General features: G+C 47.2%; 1 protein-coding gene across 1 annotated transcript in view; it reads left to right on the top strand.

The window, feature by feature from the left end:
• Positions 1-16,169, top strand: part of LOC100090522 (scavenger receptor cysteine-rich domain-containing protein SCART1-like) — a 61,840-nt gene that overhangs the window by 6,943 nt on the left and 38,728 nt on the right. The window contains 8 exon segments of the mRNA XM_039911332.1: positions 5,159-5,227; positions 5,750-5,806; positions 7,042-7,054; positions 9,459-9,794; positions 11,851-12,156; positions 13,603-13,929; positions 14,286-14,600; positions 15,274-15,628. Of these exon segments, the coding sequence (XP_039767266.1) occupies positions 5,159-5,227; positions 5,750-5,806; positions 7,042-7,054; positions 9,459-9,794; positions 11,851-12,156; positions 13,603-13,929; positions 14,286-14,600; positions 15,274-15,628 (1,778 nt within the window).

Here is a 16,169-nt window from a genome sequence, read left to right as displayed (position 1 = left end):
ATACAGTAAGCGCTTAACAAATACCACATACAAAAAATGACATTCACAAATTTCGTTGCCTTCTGGTTGCCTCGATCTTTTGCACACGCTCTTGGTTTCCGCAGTCGGAAGGGCACATTCAGCTCTTGTCTCACCTCAGATACATACACACACACATATATGGTGATAGCTAAGGCTGAGAACCTCATTGGATGCTGGTTTTTAGAGTGTTTCAGATAAAAACTCTGATAATTTCATAAAAGGTAATCGTCATTCCAATTGGGCCCCTGCCCTAGGCTTTCACCAAGTGCTGAATCTGTATATGTTTGCCGCCGGCTCTTTTGTCACTTCCTGGCTTCATTGAAGAAGGACCTGGGGTCGAGGAGTTGAGGGCAGGAACCCGCGGATTCGGAAGACAGGACCCAGGATGTCAGCTCTCCTCACTCTTGGTCTTGGGCCTCTCCTTCTAGCCACCTGGGCTGGCCTTGTGAGTGAGTGTCTGCTTCACCGGCACCAGGCCGCTGGGCTTGGTTGGAGGAGGTTTCAAGCCTGTGGGACTAAAACCGGGGGGATGCTAATTACTTCTGGAGATCTAGTGGAGATGGGAAACTCGGAGGTTTTCCCCCTAGTTTTGCCAGGGATTCCACATGTCGTTCCACAATTCACCTACTGAGATCCTTGGAAAGGAGCAACTTGGGATGTGGGGAGGTGGAGATGGTGGGGTAGGCGGCTGGTCGGGGGGCGGGCCAGGCAGAAGCTTAGTGGGGTTAGTTGTAATTTGTTAACTTGTTAATTTTAGCGATATTTTTCAGGTTGAACCCATAGGATTTAGCTATAGATTGAATGTGTGGGTTGAAATTTACCTTGTCGATTTCCTATTGCTACCCAGCCCAACCACTTTGCTCCTCTAATGCCAACCTACTCATTGTACTTCGATTTTGTGTCTCTCACCATTAACCCATTTCCCATGCCCTGCCTCTGGCCTGGAACTCCCTCCCTCTTCATATCTGACAGACCGGCACTCTCCCCACCTTCAAAGCCTTATTAAAATCCCATCTCCTCCGAGAGATCCACCCCATCTAAGCCTTCATTTCTTCTACTCCCTCTCCTTCTGCGTCACCCTCGCTCTTGGATCTGCGCCTTAATCACGCCACCGTCAGCATTTATGTACATATCTGTAATTTATTTATTTCTACTGATGCCTGTCTCTCCCGCTAGACAATAAGCTCATTGTGGGCAGGGAATATGTCTACGAACACTTTTGTACTGTACTCTCCTAACGATTTAGTATATTGATTTGCACATAGGTAAGTGCTCAGTAAGTACGAATGATTTATTTATTGATTGAGCTCCAAGAAGCCTTTCTGAACTAATCCTCATTTCCCCTTCTCCCTCTCCCTTCTGAGTTACTCTGGCATGTGGATATGGGCCCTTTAAGGACTTGATATTCACCTCACCCCCTACATTACTTATATTTATATATATATAATATATAAAATCTTCTGTGACTATATATATATGTATATATATATATATATATATATATATATATATATATATACAGAAGATTATTTATTGATTGTTCATTTAGTATATCCATAGGGTGTTACCTAGTTAAAAACTTCCTTAAATGAACCTGAAGGCAAAGGTTTGGTGATACTGTGTCAAATGGAAATTGTTTATGGGGATTTTCTTAAATTTTACAACAAAAAGAGATTTAATAGTTGCAAATTACTATTTGCCTTCCCTAATGCATCACTTCTCCTATTTGCCCTCACTTCAGCATTGCCTATCCACTTGGGTCTGTAACCCTTAAGCCCTTGACTATGTTTCAACCCACATAATCTAACACCAAATCCTCTTAGTTCTATGGTCACAGCATCTCTGTAATCTATCCTTTCCTCTCCACGAAAAGAACAGTTATTACCTTATCAAAGCACTTGTGCTACTCTCAATACAGCCCTCTCAACTGAACTCAACTCTCTCTAATCAGGCCTGTACCTCTAACCCACAGCCCTCCACAGTCCACTTCCTTTGCTCCTGTATACAAACCACAGATCTCTGCTGGGGTAAATTCACAAATCAGGCCAAAGTAGTCCACCTCAACTTCATCCTCGAGTGCTTTAACTCTTTCCCTCTCCTCTGCCTGGCAAAATTATTTCTCCATCCTTATTGACGTGCATGCCCCTTACCCTTACCAGTTGTTCCAAACATCTTACTCCCTCCTCAGGCTTCCTGTTCCCCTGCCTCCCCCATCCCAGAGAAGCAGTGTGGCTCAGTGGAAAGAGCCAGGGCTTGGGAGTCAGAGGTCATGGGTTTTAATCCCGGCTCTGCCACTTGTCAGCTGTGTGACTGTGGGCAAGTCACTTAACTTCTCTGTGCCTCGGTTACCTCATCTGTAAAATGGGGATTAAGACTGTGAGCCTCACGTGGGACAACCTGATTACCCTGTATCTACCCCAGGGCTTACAACTGTGCTCTACACATAGTAAGCACTTAACAAATACCAACATTATTATTATTATTATTATTGTTATCCCTGGAATCTAATAACCTGGCTACCTACTTTATTGAGAAAATTGAAACTATCAGCTACGATCATCTTAAAATCATTCCTGCACCTCTCCAGTTCCTCCTTCCTCCTGCCTCTTCAACTTCAACTATCCCATCCTTCCCAGCAGTACCTTAAGACATTTCCTGCCTTCTCTCAAAATCCATGCCCGCCACCTGTGCATCCAACCCTATCCCATCATACCTCATCAAAACACTTGCCTCCTACCTTCTTCCTTCCCTGAGTGCCATCTTCAGCTGTTTGCTCTTCAGTGGCTTTTTTGCCTTCAAACATGCTCATGTCTCCCCTATCTAAAAAACCCTCCCTTGAACCCATGGCTCCCTCCAGTTATCACCCTATTTCCCTTTTACCATTCCTCTCCAGACTCCTTGAGTGAATTCTTTACACCCAAAACAGTGTGGCTCAGTGGAAAGAGCCCGGGCTTGGGAGCCAGAAAGAGGTCATGGGTTCAAATCCCGGCTCTGTCGTTGTCAGCTGTGTGACTTTGGGCAAGTCACTTAACTTCTCTGTGCCTCAGTTACCTCATCTGAAAAATGGGGATTAACTGTGAGCCTCATGTGGGACAACCTGATTACCCTGTATCTGCCACAGCACTTAGAATAGTGCTCTGCACATAGTAAGCGCTTAACAAATACCAACATTTTTTTTTCTCTCCTTGACCCCCTCCAATCTGTTTTCTGTACCCTTCACTCCACAGAAACTGAGCCCTCAGAGGTCACAGATGATCTCCTATTTACCGGATCAACGGCTCTATTCCATTCTAGTCCTTCTGGCCCTCTCAGTTTGCCATTGACACGGTCGACCACCCCCCTCTCCTGGAAACATAATCTAACCTTGTCTTCTCTGCCACTGTCTTCTCCTGGTTCTCCTCCTATCTCTCTGGCTACTCATTCTCAGGCTCTTACGTGGGCTCTTTCTCTGTCTCCTACCCCATAACTGTGGCTAGCCTTCAAGATTCAGTTCTGGGTCCCCTTCTCTTCTCCATCTATACCCACTCCCTTGGAGAACTTATTCACTCCCATGGTTTCAACTACCACCTCTAGGCAGGTGATAGTCAAATCTACATCTCCATCCCTGATCTTTCTCTCTCTCTGCAGTCTCACATTTCCTCTTGCCATCAAGACATCTCTACTTGGATGTCCCGTCATCACCTCAAAATTAACATGTCTGAAACAGAACTCCTTTTCTTCCCACCCAAACCCTATCCTCCCTGTGACTTTTTCCATCAGAGTAGATGGCCCCACCATCCTGTAACCTTGGTTTATCCTTGAATTCTCTGACTCTCATTCAACCCACATATTCAATTTATCACTAAATCCTGTTGGTAAGTCCTTTGCAACATAGTTAAAGACTGCCCTTTGTTTCTCCATCCAAACTGCTGCACCTCTAGTCCAAGTACTTATCCTATCTCACCTTGATTATGGTATCAGCCTCCTTGCTGACCTCCTTTCCCTCTGTCTCTCCCCATTCCAGTCCATACTTCACTCTGCTGCCAGGATCATTTGTCTACAAAAACAGTCGAGCCATGTTTCCCTGGTCCTCAAGAACCTCCAGTGGATGTCCATCCACCTCTGCATCAAACAGAAACTTCTTACCATCATCCTTAAAGCACTCAGTCACATTGGCCCTTCCCACCTTGCCAGGCTTCTCTTCTATTACAGCCCAGCCCTCACCCTTCACTCCTCCAATGCTAACCTCCTCACTGTAACTTGATCTTATCTATCTCACTGCCAACCCCTTGCCCACATACTGCCCCTGGCCTGGATGGCCCTCCCTCTTCATATCCTATAGACTATTACTCTCCCCAACTTCAAATCCTTGTTAAAGGCACATCTCCTCCAAGACGCCTTCCCTGACTAAATCCTTCTTTCCTTTTCTTCCATTCCCTTCTGCATCGCCCTGACTTGCTCCCTTAATTCATCCCCCATCCCAGCCCCATATCACGTATATATATATATCTGTAATTTTATGAATTTATATTAATGCTTGTCTCCCCCTCTAGATTGTAAGCTCACTGTGGACAGGGAATGTGTCTGTTAAATAGTACAGTGCTCTACACACAGTAAGCACTCAATAAACATGACCAGCTGACTGACTGATTGACTTGCCCAAGGTCACACAGCTGGCAAGTGGCCGAGTCAAGATTGGAACGTAGGTCTCCTGACTCCCAGGCCTGTAACCTTGCACTTGGGAAGGAGGATATGCTAGTGGAAACAGCCTGAGCCTGGAAGTCAGAGGACCTGGGTTCTAATCCCACCTTTGACACTTGTCTGCCGTGTGACCTTGAGCACACCACTTCACTTCTCTGTGTCTCACTTTCCTTTTCTAGGAATTAAATCCTACTCTCCATATGTTTTGAGCCCCGTGTGGGCCAGAGACTCTGTCCAACCTGAAAATCTTGTATCTACCTATTGCTTGGCACGTAGTAAGGGTTAAACAAGTAACGTAGTTACCATAATGATAATGTCGGCACGTGGCTTCTCTGGAGTAGAAGGCTGCTCACGCTGTTCACTCAGGAGGAGAAAGGCTACGAGAGGGTTATTCAGTCCACCCTCTTCTCATCCCCATTGCCTAAAGAATTGCCCTCTACTGCCTGGTCATCCCTAGGGCCCCACTCCAACTTTCAAACAGAAGGAGATTTGGGAGTCTGAAAATCACAAGATGTTTGAGGTGGAGGTTTGGGTGATGGGGCCATCCTCTAATGCAACACTGTGTTGTCCTGTGGCTTGCTGACCCCAGTGGCTGGTCTCAGATGCCCAAATGGAGGCTAAGAAATTCAATTACTCCCCTGGGATGGTTTAATTCTGGCATGTGGATTCTCCATGAGGAAAGGGGAAAGAGTAGGGCCCATCTGGAAGTCTTTTTAGCCCAACATTCCATGTAAACATGATTGACTTATGTCATGACCGTGTCTCTCTGAAGGATGTGCTGAGAAAGAAGTGAAGCTGTATTCTTCTGAAAGTCCCTGTTCAGGAATCGTTCTGGTTAACCACCAGGATCAATGGGGGTTGGTCTGCAGTCATACCTGGAGTACAGAAGAAGCGACCGTGGTCTATAAACAGCTAAACTGTGGAACTGCCTTTGGAGCGCCAAAGATTTCTGTGATGACTCAATATTTGCAAGATTTTTCAGAAGTTCCCTGGCTGCATGGAGTTTCATGTAGAGGCAATGAATCTTCTCTCCGGAACTGCAATCTAGGAGAATGGAGTTGGAAGGACTGTTCGCATGACTGGTTTAATTGTGCTATTTGTACAGGTAAGAAAGTGGTGGTCTCATATTTCCAGGGCAGACACCTCCCTGCTAGATTGTAAATTCCTTGAAGGCAGAGATCCTGTCTATCAACCAAATCATATTGTACTCTCCAAACACTTAATACAGTGCTTTCTGCACACAGTAAGCACTCAATATAAATATCCTTGACTGCTCTATTCCCTCAAGTGGCTGCTTGTATTAAGTGGATAAAGTCAGGGGAACCTTCACGGTAAACCAATTTTGGAAATTAGCTAGGATATAAAAGAAACAAACGTTGGAGATAAGCAGTCAGTTTTCTGAATGGAAAAGTGGAAATAGTGGCCTCAATTAGAGATTGGCTTTAAGACTAGTTTTACTTAACAAAATAATCTGGAGGAGGGAGTGCTCAGTCAAGTCAGCAAAATCTACATCATCATCACCATCATCAGTAGACTGACAGAGTGGGTACTAATAACTCCATCATCAGAATTTACTGAATTCCTACTCAATGAATTAACAGTATTCACTGAGTGTTTACCATGCACGAAGCTCTGAACTAAGCACTTGAAAGACTACATTAGCGTTAGTAGATATGATCTCTGCCCACAGGGAGTTTGTACTCAAGTGGGGGAGACGGACAATAAAATAAATTATAGAAAGGGGAAACAATAGAGTTCAAGGATTTGTACTTAAGTGCTGTGAGGGTCGAGGTGGAGTGACCATCAAAATGCTTAGGAAGTACACACCCAAGTGCATAGGTGATGCTGAAGGAAGAGAGAACAGAGTGGGGAAATGAGAGATCAATCAGGGAAAGCTTCTTGGAGGAGATGTGGTTTGAGTAGGGCTTTGAAGCTGGGGAGAGTGTGGTCTGTCAGATAGCTTCAGGGTCCCATAACAATACTATGAAGAATCCTATTCTGAGCACTTAAGAGAGTGCCATAAAATTTGAAGGCATCAGAGCTAACGATCTAATCAATTGATAGTATTAATTGAGAACTATTGTGCACAGAGATCTGTATTAAGCACTTAGGAGAGAAAATCCAACACACTTGGCAGAAACGTTCCCTGCCTACATACCCTCTGTGGAATGCCCCCTCTTCTGTCATAAAGTCATTTTTGTATATGTATCTGTAGAGTTTTCTTGGTAAAGATTTGAAAGTGGTTTACCATTGCCTCTCCTGTGCAGTAAAAACTTGAGTGTCTGCCATTGTCTTTGATGCACGTTTTGACTTGACCATCCACTTTTGACTCTTTCTTAGCTGCCCAGCACAGGTGAATCGACTTTGTCTGATGCTTCAGTTTAGACTTTTCCATTATGGGTAGCCCTATATGGCATAGCCCTAAGCTTCATCAGCCTACACAAATTCTACACAAATTCTTCTGCCCCGATGAGACATCAAATCATAGGAGAGCTAGAGGGGGCAGGCTGATACAAATTGAAAACATACAGCTACAACCTCATGTTGCTGGTGTCTGAATGAAAATGCCAATCCATTCAAAATGGAAAGGGTCGAGTATTTCCTCTAGGAATACCTGTGCACCCTAAAACTCAAAAACGGTCTCACTAGGGGGACTCTCCTCTCCCGGGTCCAGGGTGCCAATACAAGAAAGCATAGAACTTTTTGAATTCACATTTGTGTTTCTGAAAATGGGGAATTACTCATGAAGGTTTTGATAGACTTTCTTTGAAAATTGATTTGGTGGAATGTTTTCCCTGAATCTCAGGTCTTTGTTGTTGCAGAGAGTCTCTATTCGAAAATAATGCTGGCGAAAAGAAACAGCCCCTGTGCTGGGTTTCTGGGACAACTCGTGACCTCAAAAGATTTGAGGATCACATGTGGCTTTCAGAGCAAAGAGGCCACTGTTATTTGCAGAAAGCTGGGATGTGGTTCAGCGCTTCAACCTTCCATGGATTCCCACCTAAGAGAAGACTTGGCAAACACATCCAGGGCTGTGACCTGTCAGGGCACTGAACCTACTGTCCTGAACTGCTTACATCAACAAAATATTTTAGGTCATTGCAATCTAGACTCGGAGTTTGAAGTGATTTGTTCAGATGAGCTTGGCTTCCCACTTGAAGAAGATATCATCCATGTGTTCAGGGAGAAATCAATTAATCAATCTAGAATGGGAATTCACTGCTTGGGATTTCATATCTTGGGGCAAATAATAATGGTATTGTTAAACCATTGAATTGTATTTAATTTAATGTATGTATAATTTAATAATGTATTTAATTGTATTTAATTTAATGGTATTGTTAATACCATTTAACAATGGTATTGTTAAAGTGGCTCTGCCACTTGTCAGCTGTGTGACTGTGGGCAAGTCGCTTAACTTCTCTGTGCCTCAGTTACCTCATCTGTAAAATGGGGATTAAGACTGTGAGCTCCACGTGGGACAACCTGATTCCCCTGTGTCTACCCCAGCGCTTAGAACAGTGCTCTGCACATAGTAAGCGCTTAACAAATACCAATATTGTTATTATTATTATTAAACACTTACTATGTGCCAAGCACTGTTTGAAGTGCTGGGGTAGATGCAAGGTAATTGGGTTGTCCCACGTGGGGCTCACAGTTTTAATCCCCATCTCACAAATGAGGTAACTGAGGCACAGAGTAGCAAGTGGCTTGCCCAAGGTCATAGAGCAAACAAGTGGCAGAGCTGGGATTAGAACCCACGTCTTCTGACTCCCTCACCCGTGCTCCTTCCTTTAAGCCACGCTGCTTCATGCTCAACTCTTTTTATGTCACAGCCCCATTAAACATCCCTACCTGTTAATCACAAGAACATTTTCATTTATTCACATTTACTATCCTCTTTTTTCCCACCCTTTCCCCAATCCTCATGCCCACTTGCTCCACCCCCCCACCCCACCAAGCCTCCTTAATTTCAATAATGGTATTTAGTGAACACTTTCTGTATTTTTTTTTCTGTTATTGTTAAACACCTACTTTGTATCATGGACTGTTCTAAGTAGTGGGTAGATACAAGATAGTCAAGTTGAACCCAGTCCCTGACCCACACTGGGCTCACAGTCTAAATCAAAGGGAGGACTATTCAACCAAAATTGTGAAGATGAGTTAACTGAGACACAGAAAAGCAAAGTGTCTTGCCCAAGGGCACTCATCAGACAAACAGAGGAGCCTGGATTAGAATCTAGGTCCTCTGGCTTCCGTTCCATGTTTTTTTTCACTAGGCCATGATGCTTCTCTGTGCACAGCAGTCTACTAGACTCTTGGGAGAGTCGAAAGGAATAAGTAGACACAATCGCTGCCTTCAGTGAGCTCTGACTGAAACGGTCTGGTTTTCATTAGCTAGGCAGGAAATGAGTGAATGGAGTAGAGTGAGGTCTTTGAAGTCCCCCGCCGGAGAGTGGGCCTGTTTGTTGTACTTAACATTTATATTACTGCTATGACTCTGAGGTAATAGTTTCCTGGTTGAAGAGGAGATTGGAAGCCCCAAGTATTAGGTGTTCCTAGGAGAAAAGACTGTTTCTCACTCTGAATGAGGAGGACCAGGGTTTGCTCTAAGTGTGGGTCCTAAAGCCATTTTGGGTCTGCTTGTTTCAGTACGACCAGGCTGGCAGGGAGGCCTAGTGTAAATGCTGAGGGCCGGGGTGGCTCTATGGGCAAATGGGGGCTGAGCTAGTTACTGTGTCTGCTTACTTTGGCAGGGCACAGGGAGGTGCGCCTGGTGGGCGGCAAACACCCGTATGCAGGGCGCCTGGAGGTGTGGCGGGGCCTGGAGTGGGGCACGGTCTGCCATTCGGACCTGAACTTGGCCACGGCCCACGTGGTCTGCCGGGAGCTGCGCTGTGGAGCTTCCGTGTCCATGCCTGGGGGTGCTCACTTCGGCCAGGGTTCGGGCCCACTGTGGACCCAGGAAACCTTCCGCTGCCGAGGGAACGAGTCTCTCCTGTTCCACTGTCCCCGTGGGCCTGTGCGGACGGAGCTCTGCTCCCACAGCCGGGCCGCCGCCGTCCGCTGCTCAGGTGAGTCCCCCAGACCCAGTACGGGGGGGTGTTTGAGTGTCTGGGTCTCTTCCCCAGGGGAACGTGATTCTTCAAGGTAATTGCTTTGTCCCTGGATGCTTCTGGTTCCCTTTACCCTGCTGCCCTGGGATTGTGCCTCTGACTTTTCACAGCAAGAGGTTCCATCATCTCCACAATGGGCAAGGAACAGGTTGACCAACTCTGTTATATTGTACTCTCCCAAGCATTTATTCATTCAATTCAATTCATTCATTCATTCAATTGTATTTATTGAACACTTACTCTGTGCAGGGCATTGTACTAAGTACTTAGAAAAGTACAAAATAGCAATAAACTGACACGTTCCCTGACCACAAGGAGCTTACAGTCTAGAGGGGTAGGCAGACATTAATATAAACAATTCAACTAGAGGTAAGGACATAAGTGCTTGGGGTAAGGTGGGTGGATGAATAAAGGGAGCAAGTCAGGATTATGCAGAAGGCGGTGAGGAAGAGGAAAGGAGGAATTAGGGAAGACTTCTTGGAGGACATGTGCTGTGAGCCCATCATTGGGCAGGGATTGTCTCTATCTGTTGCAGAATTGTACCTTCCAAGTGCCTAGTACAGTGCTCGGCACATAGTAAGCTCTCAATAAATACTATGAATGAATGAATGAATGAATGAATTGAATTGAATGAATAAATGCTTGGGAGAGTACAATATAATATGAATGAATGAATGTGAATGAATGTGCCTTCAATAAAGCTCTGAAGAAGGAGAGAGTCGTTGTCTGCTGGATATGAGGAGGGAGAGCATTCCAGGCCAGAGGCAGGATGTGAGCGAGTTCTCTGTACATGGAAAACGCTCCATAATTAGCACTGATTGATAGATCAAAGCTTGAGCAAAATGATGGCAGTATCAAGTCACCAGGCATTGAAATGTGGGGAAGAAGCTGTGTTGCTGCAGATTATGGAGCATCTTTTTCACTTTGCCACTCACCTGGGGCAGTGGACGGGAGCCTTCTTCAGCAGAGGAGCTGCTTTATGCCTGTCAAATGGATTCTGTTGAAGATTTCATGTTCTGGAAACTCCTTCTACCTATGAGTGGGATATTTCTTGGCTGAATCCTTCTCTGTGTCTATCAGTCAACCAATGTATTTTTCAGCACTTATGTGCAGAGCACTGTACTAAGTACTTGGGATGGTACAATATAACAATATAACAGATGCACTCCCTGACCACAATAAGCCTATAGTCCAGAGGGGCAAAGAGACATTGATTTAAACAAATAAATTACAGATATGTACATAAATGCTGTGGAGGCAGGCAGATGGGTGAATAAAGAGAGCAAATGGGGCAGTGCAGAAGGATAGAGAGGAGTGGAAGAAAAGGAAAAGAGGGCTGAGACTAGAGCCAATTTACTCCTTGTGAATTGCTCTAACCCATCTCTCCCATCCCTGACTTCTTCCTCACAACCTTCCTCCTGCCTGGAATTTCCTCCTGCTTCAATTTTGGCAGACCACTACTCTCCCCATCTTCGAAGTCCTATTAGGAAGCCTTCCTTGATTGATTTCTAATTTCTCTATATCCTCCAACCGCATCTCCAGAACTTATGTAACTATCTTAAATACACTATTACTTTCTCCAAACCATAATCAATTACTGTTCTTGCCCCTTGTGCTGACTTCTGTCAGCTCTGAGAGAAGAGGGATCTGGTCTGATTCTATTGTATTGTATTGTATGCTTAGTACAGTGTTCTGTGCACGGTAGGCACTCAGTAAATGCTACTGATGGATCTTGGGGAAGCAGCTTGGCTCAGTGGAAAGAGCCCGGGCTTGGGAGTCAGAGGTCATGGGTTCGCATCCCAGCTCTGCCACTTGTCAGCGCTGTGACTGTGGGCAAGTCACTTCACTTCTCTGTGCCTCAGTTACCTCATCTGTAAAATGGGGATTAACTGTGAGCCTCATGTGGGACAACCTGATCACCCTGTATCTACCCCAGTGCTTAGAACAGTGCTCTGCACATAGTAAGTGCTGAACAAATACCAACATTATTATTATTATTATCATCTATGTGATTGATTGTCCCCCCCCACAGAGTACAGGCTGGTGAATGGCAGCAGCCGCTGCGAGGGGCGAGTAGAGCTGCAGGTAGGGGAGTCATGGGGTCCCCTGTGCGCTGTCCACTGGGGGCTGGCGGACGCCCACGTCCTCTGCCGCCAGCTGGACTGCAGGGCTGCACTGACAACTGTGGGTGGAGCATCCTTTGGGGAGGGAGACGGCCCCGCCTGGACCGACGCCTTTCACTGTGTGGGGATGGAGCCCCATCTGTGGAACTGCCCACGGAGCGCACTGGGGGCTTCTGCCTGCCTGCCCCACAACGTGGCCACCGCCATCTGCTCGGGTGAGTGCCGGCCCGGGGAGGGCGCTGGGAGCCGGGGGAGGACTGGGCAGTGCTGTCCAGCTGTGGGAGTCATCCATGAGCTGTGATCCCTGGACACAGAATAGTTTCTTCATGAAAATAAGGGCAACCCCTTCAAGCTCATTCTGATCCATCCAGAATGGAGAAGCTGATTTCAGAAATATTAGCTCTGAATTTATTTTGAATAATTCACAGAGTCTATGGATGATCAGGGCTAGCTTCAGGAAGTTGTCCCACCCTGACATTCCTCCTGATGTCATCCTAGGCACAATATGGTGCAGTGATGTCATGAGCAACATTTTGCAGAGAGGTGTTTCTGTTTCCCACTGCCCCAGCCACCCCTTCAACCCTGAGCAATTTGACTGCTAGATTGCAACCTATTCCCTTCTAGAGGGCCCTTCCCTCCCACTGCCATCTGGATGGAAAATGCCCAGGCCCTGACATGGAAAAAGACTGGGCTGCAGCCATCTCTGGGAAATCTCATGTGGCCTCCATTCTTGGGAAATCTCCTGGGGCTGCCATCACTTGGAGGTCATCTATGGCCACCATCTTTGGAAGTGTCACTGTCACCGCCTCTTTCACTGCCTCTGTCAGAAGAGCAGCGTGGCCAGGCAGAAAGAGCAAGGTCCTGGAAGTGTGAAGCTGCTTTCTAATCCCGACTCCACCTTATTCCTGCTGTGTGACCTTGGGCAGGTCACTTAGCTTCTCTGGCCTTCAGTTACTCATCTGGGAAATGAGTATTCAATACTTGTTCTCCCTCCAAATTAGACTGTGAGCCAAATATGGGATGTGATGATCTTGCATCTACCCCCGCACTTAGTACAATGACATACGGTAAGCGCATCACAAAAATGATTATTCTTTTTTATTACTTTCAATGGCATTTGCTAAGTACCTGCAATGTGCCAGGCCCTCTACTCAGTGCTGAAGTAGAAAAAAGGCAATCAGATTAGAAGCAGCTACTGTCGTACGTGGGGCTCACAGTCTTCATCCTGAAACCCAGAAGAGTGAATTGTCTTGCCTAAGCTTGCACAACAGAGAAGTGGTGAAACTGGGATAAAAACCTAGGTCCTTCTGACCGCCAGATCTGTGCCCCATCCACTAGGCCATGCTGCTTCTTAAGCAGATAAGCATTGGTGTATATGCATATAGTACTTGGTGCCCTGAGGAGATGGCTTATCTCACTTTCCAGATGACGACCTCCATGGGTTTTCTGCCCTATGGGAATAAGATTGTTCTCTCTTTCTTTCCTTGTCTTAAATGTTGGGTGAGAGCTCACCACCCTGCAGCTGATGGTGGTCCTCCTGTCAGTTCTTACCCTTCTTCACTGAGGGGTTTTTGCTCTATCATTGGTCTCTTCTGAGGACTGCCCTTCTCGGAGGGATGCTGGCAGTCCCTCTCTGCACATTTCCCTCTCCCCGAGTCCAGGTGAGTCGGCAGAAACTCTGCGGCTGCAGGACGGGCAGAGCTGGTGTGACGGCCGTGTGGAGATCTCCCTGAGGGGCGTCTGGAGCAGGACCGTGGCTGAGGCCTGGGGTCTGGCGGAGGCCGGGGTGGTATGCCGACAGTTACGCTGCGGAGAGGCCCGGAGAGCCTACAGCCTTGATCTGACGGCTCACAGCCCAGAGGCCACCCCCTTGGGGCTCAGCAATGTCACCTGTGCTGGGAACGAGACCCGTCTGACCCAGTGCCGCATCTCCATCGCCCCTCCATCTCCTGTGGGGATGACCTGGGACGTGGGCATCATCTGCTCTGGTGAGTTCCCACCAGGGCCCTACCCCACCCCCGGGAGTTGTCCCACCCCCCAGTCCCTTTCCAGACCATGGTTCCAGTTTGACCATTGGCCCACCCCCAACCATGTCCCCCATCCCTAGCCCCATCCCCAGTCTTGTCCCAGCCTTGATGGTGGTCCCATTACTCCACCCCTGGCTAAGACCTTCATCCCTAGCCCCACCTCTTGTCATGATCGCACCCCTTGTCCATCCCATCCCTAACCATGTTCCACTTTGACCCTTACCCTGCCCTAGCTATAGCCCCATCCCCTCCCTGCCCCGCCCCTGGCTCAGTTCTCTGGGCCAGGTGCAATGCGCATCTTGGGTCCATGACTGCAGAGAGCGAAGGCCTGCATCTGACAGGCAGTCCTGGGAACTGCGCCGGGCGGGTGGAGGTACTCCACGACGGGCAGTGGGGGACGGTCTGCGACGACTCCTGGGACCTTGCAGACGCCCAGGTGGTCTGCCGACACCTGGGCTGTGGCATGGCTCTCGAGGCCCCCGCCTCCACCAGGCACGGGCCCGGGACGGGGCCCATCTGGCTGGATGAGCTGGGCTGCATAGGGAACGAGTCTCACCTCTGGCAGTGACCCTCCACGGGCTGGGGCCAGCATGACTGCCGCCACAAGGAGGACGTCGGCGTTCTCTGCTCGGGCAAGTTCTGCGGCCCTTGGGGGTCGTCTCCGCGTGGTGAGAGAAGAGGGGTGGTGGGCAGCAACAGGGCATTCATTCAATGCCACAATAAAAGCCAACTGAAAACAATCAGTGGTGTTTACTAAGTGCTTACTATGTGCAGAGAACTGTTCTAAGTGCTTGGGAGAGTACAATACAGAAGAACATACACAGAGTGTATGTGTTCCCTGCTCATGACAAGCTTACAGTCTAGAGGGGGAGACCGACATTAATATATATGAATTAGTAATTCATAATATATAATTTAAAGATGGGTCTTTCAGTGCTGTGGGGTTGAGGATGGGCTGAATAACAAATGTCCAAACATCATAGATCCGAGTAGATGATGCGGATGGGTGAGTGAGCGGGGAAAAAGACGGCTCAATAAGGGAAGGCCTCCTGGAGAACATGGGGTTCTCTGTGTAAGGGGGAGGGAAAATAGGTATTATATCATATCTTACAGATGAGGAAACTGAGACCCAGAGAAATTGGTGGCTTGCTGTAGGTCACACAGCAGACACATGGTGGAGAAGGTATTAAGAGCCAGACCTCCTGACTCTCAGGCCCAAGCTCCTCCCACTAGGCCCCACCGCTTCAGATTTCAGGTTTTGGTCCATGAGCCGACGCAGATTCTCAGTGTTCCATTTCTCCCCAGAGTTCACAGACATGCGGCTTACTGGTGGTTCCTGGGCCTGTACTGGGCGGCTGGAGGTTTTCTACAATGGGACGTGGGGAAGCTTGTGCCATAACTCCCTGTCGGATGTCTCCCTCACCGTGATATGCAAACAGCTGCAATGTGGAGCGCGGGGGACGCTGTTGGACACGCCGGAAATGGATGCAGAATCCAAGTTTACCTGGGTGGACCGCATCGAATGCCGGGAGAAACACCACACCTCCCTGTGGCAGTGCCCCTCTGCACCTTGGCATCCACACTCGTGCCCCAGGATGGAAGAAGCCTGGATCAGTTGCCAAGGTGATGGCCTTGTTGATCTATCGCCTCCAGCCTGGGAGTCACTTTAGGCAAAAGAGTCTTTTGATTTGCGATGTTATTGGAGAGTGAAAACTCTTTGTGGGCAGGATTAGCACTAGCTAATTTCAATGCCACTCTTGATTACAGTGCTCTTTCACTTTGAAATGACTCTGCAAATGCTACTTTCCTTAGCTAGATGTTATAACCTTTCCTGATGCAGCTGCTGCATGGCAGAGACAACTCTGGTTTACACATATCTCTAAGAAGCATTTTGACAACTTGAATAAAACAGTTAAAGCTTTTTTCAATTTAGGATGAGAAAATGACACAGATATATCATAAGTATTGGCAGATCTCGAATGTGTAAATGCAGGATGCTTTATTGGTCAATGGGATGTGAAGGCTAATATTTGAAAATGATATACTCTCACCACCTTTCTAAGATGGGGATTTGGTTAAGGACAGTAACAATAATAATAATTCCGGTGTTTGTAAAACATTTCCTATGTGCCGGGCATTGTACTAAGCACTGGGATGGATACAAGCAACTTGGGTTGGGTACAGTCCTTGTCCCACGTGGG

The sequence above is a fragment of the Ornithorhynchus anatinus genome, chromosome 3, assembly GCF_004115215.2.
Source record: "Ornithorhynchus anatinus isolate Pmale09 chromosome 3, mOrnAna1.pri.v4, whole genome shotgun sequence".
In the NCBI taxonomy this organism is placed as follows: domain Eukaryota; kingdom Metazoa; phylum Chordata; class Mammalia; order Monotremata; family Ornithorhynchidae; genus Ornithorhynchus; species Ornithorhynchus anatinus.
Note: the sequence above shows the minus strand (reverse complement) of the source record. Positions and strands in the feature narration are given on the sequence as shown.